Source organism: Monocercomonoides exilis, assembly GCF_001643675.1.
Source record: "Monocercomonoides exilis strain PA203 chromosome Unknown scaffold39-1025343, whole genome shotgun sequence".
Classification (NCBI taxonomy): domain Eukaryota; phylum Preaxostyla; order Oxymonadida; family Polymastigidae; genus Monocercomonoides; species Monocercomonoides exilis.
Window position 1 is genome coordinate 340696 of NW_027150584.1, and position 10022 is coordinate 350717.

General features: G+C 35.4%; 4 protein-coding genes across 4 annotated transcripts; 2 read left to right on the forward strand and 2 right to left on the reverse strand.

Moving 5' to 3' along the window:
• Positions 1 to 1089: 1089 nt before the first annotated feature.
• MONOS_2063 (uncharacterized protein) lies at positions 1090 to 5600 on the reverse strand (the record flags this gene model as incomplete). The annotated part of the gene is made up of 5 exons (XM_067871959.1): positions 1090 to 2622; positions 2843 to 2916; positions 3052 to 3185; positions 3450 to 5364; positions 5417 to 5600. 5 exons carry the CDS (start codon positions 5598 to 5600, stop codon positions 1090 to 1092), a joined length of 3840 nt encoding a protein of 1279 aa, XP_067722956.1.
• A 69-nt stretch (positions 5601 to 5669) lies between these two features.
• MONOS_2064 (putative polypyrimidine tract-binding protein) lies at positions 5670 to 7670 on the forward strand (the record flags this gene model as incomplete). The annotated part of the gene is made up of 5 exons (XM_067871960.1): positions 5670 to 5700; positions 5776 to 5861; positions 5928 to 6076; positions 6146 to 6663; positions 6859 to 7670. The coding sequence occupies 5 exons, from the start codon at positions 5670 to 5672 to the stop codon at positions 7581 to 7583; spliced, it is 1509 nt and encodes a 502-aa protein (XP_067722957.1). The 3' UTR covers positions 7584 to 7670.
• Positions 7671 to 8334: 664 nt separating this feature from the next.
• Positions 8335 to 9453, reverse strand: MONOS_2066 (putative proteasome subunit alpha type-2). The gene is made up of 5 exons (XM_067871961.1): positions 9312 to 9453; positions 9056 to 9240; positions 8937 to 9004; positions 8699 to 8860; positions 8335 to 8610 (listed from the first exon to the last, which is right to left on the reverse strand). Exons 1-5 carry the CDS (start codon positions 9427 to 9429, stop codon positions 8418 to 8420), a joined length of 726 nt encoding a protein of 241 aa, XP_067722958.1. The 5' UTR covers positions 9430 to 9453; the 3' UTR covers positions 8335 to 8417.
• Positions 9454 to 9560: 107 nt separating this feature from the next.
• Positions 9561 to 10011, forward strand: MONOS_2067 (Histone H4). The gene has a single exon (XM_067871962.1). It carries the CDS (start codon positions 9596 to 9598, stop codon positions 9911 to 9913), a length of 318 nt encoding a protein of 105 aa, XP_067722959.1. The 5' UTR covers positions 9561 to 9595; the 3' UTR covers positions 9914 to 10011.
• Positions 10012 to 10022: the final 11 nt, after the last annotated feature.

Genomic DNA, 10022 nt, shown 5'->3' on the forward strand with positions numbered 1-10022 from the left:
CCTACGTAGAATCCGCACACCGAAAAAAGTTATGATTTCAAAAATAATCACCCGTGTTGCAATTTTTCAAAATAATTATGAAAAGGAGTTTTTGTTTGTTTTCTGAAGAAAATGATATTTGAATAATTTCAAAAAATTTACATTCCAACTCTCCGAAATTCACAAGTCTGCATATAAAAACATTGTCAATCACTTGTTTTTATCCTGGTGAAAATTGGTGAGTTGGTATGAAAACATGATGAAAATATTCAAAATTCTTTTTCACCTTTAAATAAACAAAAAATTTTTTTCGAATTAAGTTGTCATAATTTTTGTATAAATTTTTGTTTTTTTTTCATTCAAAAACATTAACAAAAAACCACATTAAAAGAAATAGACTTTGTAAATTATTGATTCAGTTAACATCATTAGATTGTTTGGTTTGAACATACTACGTTCAAAAAATCTTCATCTTTAAAACCTAAAATTTTATCAAAATTTCTGTTATTCTATGTTGTCAAAATTTGTAGCACTCAAATAATTCCGAACCAAACATTGAAAAAAGTCTCAAATTGAAATTACAAAAAATATTTATAAAATAAGGTGAAAAATTTGATCTGAGGTGATTTTTCAAAAAAATTTAAAGAACTTTGAAAATTATAATACATATACACCCATTGACTTCAAAACGAACTTCATATGAATTGCAAATAAATAAAAGAAAATAATTTCTAACACTTAAATAAAAGAAAAAAATAGAAACTTAAAATAGTGAAACGCGCTTCTTAAAATAAAAAAAAATCAAATAAACGTAAATAAAATACAATACGATAAAGAAATGCTGTAAGACATATTCAACAATTTGTAAAGTTTGTAATCAAACATAAACCGAAAATCACAATTCAAACAAATTCAACATATCCACATTTGAACATTTGCATTTCCGTATCATCAAAAAAAAAAAAAAAAAAAAAAAAAAAAAAAAAAAAAAAAAAAGAAAAGAAAAGAAAAGAAAAGAAAAGAAAAGAAAAGTAAAGAAAAGAAAAAGGAAAATAAGTTAAGTTTTCAAAATCTTATAAAATCATTTAAAACATATTCCCTTCATGTTCTTTACAAATGCTGATTAGCAACATTTGCAATTGTCTTTTTCATTCCTTCCACAACCATCGAGGCCATCTTCCTTTGCGCTTCTGAGTAAATTGGTGGAACAGGAACATCACACAACGAAAGACGAAGAGACGGCAAAGAAGACTTTGAACTGGAAGATTCACCATTTGCTGTCAAAGAAGAAGTCACAGACAGAATGTGTCCAGATGCAGCAGAAGCTGAAGTGCTGTTATGCACTTCCTTTCTTTCCTGTACCATGATTGCTCCTTTGTCACCTTCGTGAATCCATTCCATTCTGGTCTTCCTGATAAAGTCCTTGATGATCTTGTGCCTTATTCGCGAAGGAACGAGAATTTGTGGATGGGAAGCAGAATTTTTGCTTCCACTCGCAGCTTTCTGCACAGAAGCAAAAGTTGGTGCAGACAAGAAAGAAGAAGAAGCAGAAGAGGAGGAAGAAGAAGAATGAAATGAATACAGTGAAGATGTTTCAGTCGAATAGGAATCAAGAGAAGAGGCGCTTGCAGGGCGGGAGTTCAGATTCTGCGGACTCACATTGCGAGGATAATGAGAAGAATAAGAAGAATAAGAAGAATAAGAAGAATAAGAAGAATAAGAAGAATAAGATGAATTAGAGGGCGTTAATAATGAATGGGATTTTCCGCGCGAAGTCATATAAGCAGAAGGGCGAGGACGCGAATGGATCTGATTTTGGCTTGAAAGAGAAGAGAGAGAAGAAGAAGAGCTTAACTGGGGAACAACTGAAGAAGAAGAAGAGGAGGATGATGATGATAACAACGATGCGAATAAAGATGGTGCAACATGAGAAGAAGAAGAAGAAGAAGCCTTTGAGTGATGTTTGTATGTGAGTGTGTTTGTGTCGAAGCCAATTGCATCCACAAAATGGCTGGCCAAATCTTCCAGCTCGTCTGGCTGAGGAAGTGTGGGGTCAGAAGCATACAATGAAGAGAAGATGGCTAAAAGAGGAGAAGATGAAGTTGAAGAAGTTGCAGAAGAGGAAGCAGCAGAAGAAGAAACAGGAGGAGGGAGAGGAGGAAGAGAAGAAGAAGAGTCAGAAGAAGAAGGAGCAGATGACTCTAAAGAATCAGAAGAAGCAACCAGATTGGATGTTGTCTTTGGCGACAGAGTTTGAGAGTGAACTGACGGAAGCACAGCTGCATCAGAACGTTGAGGTGTACCTGAACTAAAACCTTCGCTGCTTTCATCGTTTTCTGTGATGCTCTCCTCAAAATACGTTGACTCTCCAAAAAGAGGCGAAGGATGGCGGACAGAACGAGGTGAATGGATAGGAGACTGCGAAGCTGATCTGTTTCTTCTCTTTCTTCCTCTCCCTCTTTCCTCTTCTGTCCCTTCTTTCGGCTCGGCTTTCGCCTTCAATTCCAAAATTTCCTTCTCTTCCTTCTCCTTTTGCAGTTGTTCTTTCCTCTTCTTCATCCCTTCTGCGGTTGTTGGATAGCTTTCTTCATTTACAACAGGTAGTGGACGATGCAACACAATCAATTGCTCCATCTTGTTCCACTGAGTTGATAAGAAGACGCAGATATATTGAGGGGGAGGGGAGGGGAGGGGGGGGAGGGGAGGGGAAATAGACACAATATTATTGTAAAAGTTATTTTTGGAATTCAGATCATTTGCACATATGAACAATAATAATCATAATTATGAATAAATAAACAGAAGATATAACATATTAAAAAAAATATAATTTTTTCATATAAACCAAATAATAAATGAATACCATAATGTCCAATGCTTTAACTCTGGAAAAAAAGCAAGTCAAATAAACTTTTGCTCTTCTTTGACAGCTGATAACTTCACCATTATTTGTGAAACAAAACATTAAAACCAGAAGAATAAGTGAAGAAAAAAAGATATGAGGAAAAAAAATAAAATATCATACAAAGATTTGAATAAAACGTCATCATTGAACAAATCAATAACACAAACTAAGATTGCGATATGCCCTGACTCTCAAGCTGAATGTCATCTGTGCCTTTGCAGACAGCAGGAAGCGAACCAGAAAAGACGAATGAGACACTCTCGACTGAACACGGAAACGGAGAACATATCGACCAATTGCTCTAATAAAGAAAGAAAGAAAGAGAGAGAGAGTAAGAGAAAGAGAAAGAGAAAGAGAAAGAGAAAGAGAAAGAGAAAGAGAAAGAGAAAGAGAAAGAGAAAGAGAAAGAGAAAGAGAAAGAGAGTGAGAATGTGTATGTATGTATGAATGTGTGTTGATTGGAGAATTCAATGACAAAATAAACATAGAGAAATGTACATACATAAAAAAAAAAGCAATAAGAAATTTATTAAAAATAATAAAAAATTAAAAAAGAATAGTAAACCTTTCAATTATCAAAAACTTGCTCACCAGCTCCTTCCTCATCATCCTCATCTTTTCGTGCAACTTTTCTCTTTCCTCTCTCTCCTTCTCTGCAACAACACCTCTTTTGATCAATCTTCTTGCCCTGTCCTCATCCAGCGCGTTCTTCAGCACATTCATCCTTCCCACACTCATAATCAACACAAGCATCCTTGTTCTGCTCAGCTTCTGTGCTGCTGTCATGAAATACTCTGCTCGCGACTGCTTTTCCCCTTTCAGCAGGATCTCCACCATCCTCCGCGTCTTCCTCATCCCTTCCTTGTCTCTCTCTCTTTCTATCTCGGCGAATCGCCTGTGTGTTTCCAGCTGTCTGCTGTGGAACTTTGTGGACGAGCGCTGAATGATGTCACGAAATGTCAGAATGGAAGGCTGTGCTGCTTCTGTGTAGCGTGGTGATGTTGGCATTGAGGAATAAAGAGAAGGAAAACGAGACGAAGAAGCCAGGCTTGTGGATGTGGACGAGGATGAGGATGAAGAGGATGATGATAAGAAGGACGAAGGGAGAGGAAGAGAAGACAGAGGAATAAGAGGTCTGAGAAGAGGCAGCGAAGACTGACGGAACGAGGAAGAGGAACCAGAAGAGACGGTGTTTTGGAGAGGATGACAAGAAGCAAGAGGAAGAGTGGGAATAAATGGACGATGGGAAGAGGTGGCGCTATGATTTGTGCTGGCGTTGGCAATTGTGTGCGGCGGAGCAGCCGAAAGAAATGAAGACAACGAAGAAGAAGAAGATAAAGAGGAGGAGGAGGAGGAAGAGGAAGAAGATGATGATGGTGAAGACGAATAGAAAGAAGGAGAAAAAGTGGGAGAGTTTGGCGAATGCATTAGATGTGCCACGGGTTGTAGATCATTCTGAGAGGAATGCTCTTGTTCATCTAATTCATTTTCTGGCTGCGTCATGAAAAAAGATGGTTGATTCATTGAATTAGAAGAAGAAGAAGAAGTAGAAAAAGCAGAAGAAACAGAAGGCAAAGAAGGAGCAGAAGAAGAAGAAGAAGACAACAATGCAGTTGGTTCCACATAATCATTCAACGACCCTGTACTCTGATACGATCTCAACAACAACTCTCTCTCTTTCTCTTTTTCTTTCATAGTCCATCTCTCCATGTGTCTCATAATTGACAGGTTCTTCTCATTCTCCCGCTTTGTCTCCAGAACAAAAGCTGTCATCACTTCTTCTGTCGGAGCAGCATTTATCAGTTGCATCGATGGAGAAGGCATATACAACGAAGAAGAAGATGATGATGAATTGTTTGAAGAAACAGGAAACATAGAGGGCAGTGCAGCCGATGCACCTGAGAGGGAGATTGAGGCTGACAAAGAGGATAAAAATGGTAGTGAAGCTATGTTTCGTGTTCTCGTTCTTTTTGTTTCCACTTTCATAACTTTTGACCGCAATAAGTCAATTTCAGCATCAAGATCCTTTTTCTTAATACGTTGTCTTGCTCTTTTAGCATCAGATAACAAAATATGTCGAGTATCATACAAATTAGAATTACTTGAAGGCTCTATTGATTTGTCATTTGTTATTTTCCTCAATGAAATATTCGAGCTTAAAGGCCGAGATGCAGATTGTGCTTGAAGAACCGAAACTTGAACAAAGCGGTTAGCAAGAGCAGATCTTCGCGTTCCCTTCTCAGCTCTATTTGTTGTTAAGAGGTCATCAACTTCTTCGAGAAGTTGCATATATTTTGTTTCATGCACTGCTGGTAATATCTCATCATTTAAATGTAATAATTTCGATTCTTTTTCATCACAAATTTGGGTTGAAAGCTTATCTTTTTGTTCCACCGAAGCCACATACTGCAATGTTTCATTTAGAAAATTATTAACATCTGACGATAAAGTTATATCCTCCTCTTTATCATTTACAATTCCTAAAATATTCATTAATTTCAAAAAGAAATCAACAATAATTGACTGACAAACGATTTCGACCAATCGAGTGAAAATTTTTTGCTGGTGCATGTTTTGTTGTTTGATGAATTCGCTCTTTCAAACGCGTTTTTGACAAATATTTAGGTTTCCATTCAGATTCAAGCTTTTTTGTATATATCCTATCAGTAAATGATGAACCGTAATAGTTGTAATCATTTGACGTTAACGATTTCATTAGAAGAGCAACAAGGGCCAAAAAAATAAATTATTAAAATTTTTGGGAAAGTTGAAAAATATTTAGATAATGGCAACATTGATCAAGTTATTAACAAAATGTGTGATATTTCTATTTCAAAACGATTATTTATATTTTCTTCACAACTTACTAAATAATTGAATTGATTTTTAAGTTTCTATGGATCAACGAGCAATGCAAAAAGAGACACAAACCTCAAAAGTCGTTCATATCAGAAATTTACCAAATACAGCAACTGAGGTTTGATTTCTTGCATTTTTAATTTCAGAACCTTTAAACATATGTATGATGCACATTTTGTTGCAGAATGATATCATGCAATTGACAAGCAAATATGGAACTGTTTCAAAGATCATTCTCATGAAAAACAAATATCAAGCTCTTGTTGAATATGCAAACTTGGTGGATTCCCAAGCATTTATCATCGAAATGAATATGACTAACTCAATGTTTTTGTTTGTTTTGTTTTACACATTTTTATCTTATTTTTTAAAAATGGTTTAATGTTTGATTTTTTCAAACAGAGGCTCTCGTATATATGTTCAATATTCTAAGTATCAATCTTTAGATTCATATACAACAAAAACAACGCCTGCAGCACCATCATTTTCAGAACCAGAACCCTCACGTGTTCTTTTAGCAACGATTATGAATGTGAAATATGTAATTGATGTCAATGTGATTTCTCAAGTGTTTTCACCATTTGAAACAAATTCTCGCCGAACAGTTGAAAAGGTGATTGTATTCCGCAAACCAGCAGGCCTTCATGCCCTTGTTCAATTCTCTAATCTTGCTTCAGCTGCAAAAGCTAAAAACGAACTTGAAGGTAAAAACATTTACACTGGATGCTGCACTTTGCATGTTACATACAGTGTTGAAAAGGAGCTTGAAATCACAGAAAACTCAGAGTTGGCACGGGACTTTACAAATCCTTCTCTGCCATACAAAAAGACTCCATCAGAATCATTCCAGATTCCAAGTGCTGATTCGTCAGCAATGGGACCTCGCGGAAGAGACAACCGTCCAGTTCTGTCTTCAACAGGTATCGCAGCTGTTCAGACATGTATGACTTTTTTGCTGTTTTATTTTTCTTTCTTTCTTTTTGCCTGATGGTTGATAAAAATATTTCATTTTTTTTATTTTTCCTTATTTCTATATTTCTTTTCATTTCCACTTTCCACTTTCTGTTTTTAAAACTGATGTGAAATTTGCGCGTGCTTAATTGCAATGGCAACAGCCGCAGCAGCATCGTCATCGTCTCGGATGCTGATGGGGATGATGCTTCCAGACTCATCGTTGATATTGCCCCATTCAGTTGTGCTTGTCTCGAATGTGCCTGCGGAGAAGATGTCAATCACAGAGATCTTCAACCTCTTCTCCAACTACGGAATCATCAAGCGTGTGAAGGTGATCCACAGCGACCACTCCAAAGTGCTTGTGCAGTTTACTTCCCCCGACATGGCCCGCAGCGCCATCTCCAACCTCCACGGCTGCACTCTCTTTGGCAGCACTTTGTCTGTTGTCGCCTCTAAATTCGACACCATCCAGACGCCGATTCCGAAAGCCGGTGGAGGCGACGGGCTGACGGTGGACTTCCAGGAGACGAAGCTGAACAGATACAAGTTTGGCTCTGAGTTCCACACGAAGGGAATGAATGTGCGCCCCACAGCTGTTCTGCATGTGTCGAACCTGTCTTCGCTGACTACAGAAGATAAGCTGAAAAAGCACTTTGAGGAGAAGCAGCCACACCCTGTTCGTGGAATTAGAATGATTGAGATTCCGTCAGCTTCTTCTGCGTCGTCTTCATCAACTCCTTCTGCCTCAGAAAAAGTTTCAACAAAGAAAATGGCTCTCATCGAATTTGAATCTTCATCTCAAGCCTCAGAAGTTCTTTGCACCGTTCATAACACATCTCTGGATGGAATGACTCTTAGAGTTTCTTTTGCCACCAACAAACTTTGAGCATTACATTATACTTCTTTTTTTGAAAACTATTATTTTGATATTCATCCATAAAATGGTTTTAAGATCAAATTGAATATTTTTGGATAATTGTTTTTCTTTTAGAAAATGAATTGAGAAAAAGAAAATATAAAAAATTGAGTGAAGCATTTGATTTTGAAGAATCTTTTAAAAAAGATCTCTTTATACAAGTCTTTTGTCAATCTACAACAGATAAATAAGGTATTTGAATTGTTTCATCGAGATAATATGAATAATAATGATTTTTCGGATTCTGTTGTTTTTTTAATGAAATTTATTAAATAGTTGAACTTTTTTTTAAAATTTCATTCCCCTTTTATATGAACTTTTCTTTCAAAGATGGAAGAATTTCAAAACATAAAGGTTTGAATATAGAGATGATGTAGAGAGTTTTATTAATGATGAGTTATAAAGACTATACGAGCAATGTGCAATGAGTGCTCTTACAAACAACTTTTTCTGATATATTGCTGTTTTCAATTTTAATCCTTTTATTTTTTCAATTTTGAATTTTGTTCATAGAAAGCTAATTCATTTTCTCATTCTGGTTTTATTTCTTAATTATTTAATGAATTCTTTAATCTCTAGATTTATTTTAGTTGTCACTTCACAATTTTAACTCATTTAAACCTCATTTTTTGTAAATTGAACACATTTAAAAACATCTTGGTTTTTATGTTTGCATATGAATTTTTTAAAATTTTTTAAAAAAATGACAAAAAATTTCGACCCTGAATATATGCAGCCATTCTTCACAAAAAATAAAAAAGAAAAAAATGTATGAGTACATAATGAAAAAGATTCATCTTTCGATTAATCATTTTCCTGCATATACTGTTTAATCTCGTCTTCGGAAAGAGTTTTGAAATGAATCATCTTTCCATCTTCACCTAATCCTACAACACCAACATCAATTCCTTTCTCTGTAAGTATTCCATCATAACTTTCTTTGATTGTTAAAATTGCAGTGTGTATTGCATCATCTAATTCGGAATCAGCTCGATATCTGGATCAATTAAAGAAATACAAAAAATTCGATTTCAATTTACATGAATAAGAACAGAACATAAACCCACAAATATCAATGTCCAAACCTTTTTTCCAGAAATTGCTTCGTTGTTTGAGAATCTTTCCCAATTCCAGTTGCTTTCCATGACCAATACGATCCACTTGGATCAATTTGATACAAATCTGGTTGCTTTGTTGCTTCATTGTATCCAGCTACTAAAAGCGAGCAACCCATTGGTCTCACACCACTAATTCAAAATAATTTTTTTGAAAAAGAAAATGATATATAAACAAAGCCATTCGAAGAAATATCTACAAGCAAACCCAGCCTGAGTGTAATCTTGCATAAGTGATCCGATGTATGTAGATATTGCCAAAACAGAAGCCTCTTCCTGAATGATTTAAATTTTCATATTTGAAAATAAATATACAAAGGAACCTACCCCAAATTTTAACTTGTATTTTTCAGCCTCCTTTCTTGCCTTTTTAACAACCACCCTATAATCTGGAGATAAACCTGAAAAGACGCATCCAACATTCTCCGAAATTTTTGAAATTCTTTCGATGCTAGTTTCATCAATAAGTGGAGCATTCTTCTTTGCAGTTGCAATCACCACACCGTTTGTTGCTAAAAAGAAACATTTAAGATTTTGTTGAAACATATATTGCCATTGTATTGAAATATTGAAAATTTATAACCTTTAATTCCCAAAGCAGTAGTTCCGTGATTAACAGCTTCCAAAGCATATTCAATTTGTACAAGCTTTCCAGTTGGAGAAAAAGTTGTTAATGAATATGCATAACTTCCGTCGTCCATTTTGTTTTATGTTTGATCAAACCTTTGCCCACAACAAAACAAAAATCGTGAATTTATTATGGTCACTGTCCTCTTTGAAGGTTATGGGCGCATTTTATGAAGTATAAATACGAAAAAATATGTTTTAACTTTATTGATTATTTATCATAAATCTAATATATTAAATATGTCTGGACGTGGAAAAGGTGGAAAAGGAGGAAAAGGTATTGGAAAGACTGGAGCAAAGGGATATCGCAAGCTTCGTGATAACATCCAAGGAATTACAAAACCAGCCATCCGTCGTCTTGCTCGCAGAGGAGGCGTGAAAAGAATTTCCAACCTTATCTATGATGAAACAAGAATCATCTTGAAAATGTTCCTTGAAGGAATCATTCGTGATGCTGTGACTTACACAGAACATGCCAGAAGGAAGACAGTTACCGCTATGGATATTGTCTACTCACTTAAACGCCAAGGAAGAACACTTTATGGCTTTGGAGCATAAATTTCTATAATTTTGTAATATTTTTTATTTTTTTCAATACAAATCAAACGTGGTTTAACCACGAAAAGAACAATTGAATCACTTAAAGAACTTCAGAATAAATCTTTTT

Bases quoted from the DNA above. Each gene is read 5' to 3' on its own strand.
- MONOS_2066 (XM_067871961.1), bottom strand. From the start codon at position 9,429: ATGGACGACGGAAGTTATGCATATTCATTAACAACTTTTTCTCCAACT. The intron at 8,861-8,936 runs GTTTGCTTGTAG...ATTTTGAATTAG, and splicing joins CAAGATTACACTCAGGCTGG to TGGTGTGAGACCAATGGGTT. The intron at 8,611-8,698 runs GTTTGGACATTG...TAATTGATCCAG, and splicing joins AAGCAATTTCTGGAAAAAAG to ATATCGAGCTGATTCCGAAT.
- MONOS_2067 (XM_067871962.1), top strand. From the start codon at position 9,596: ATGTCTGGACGTGGAAAAGGTGGAAAAGGAGGAAAAGGTATTGGAAAG.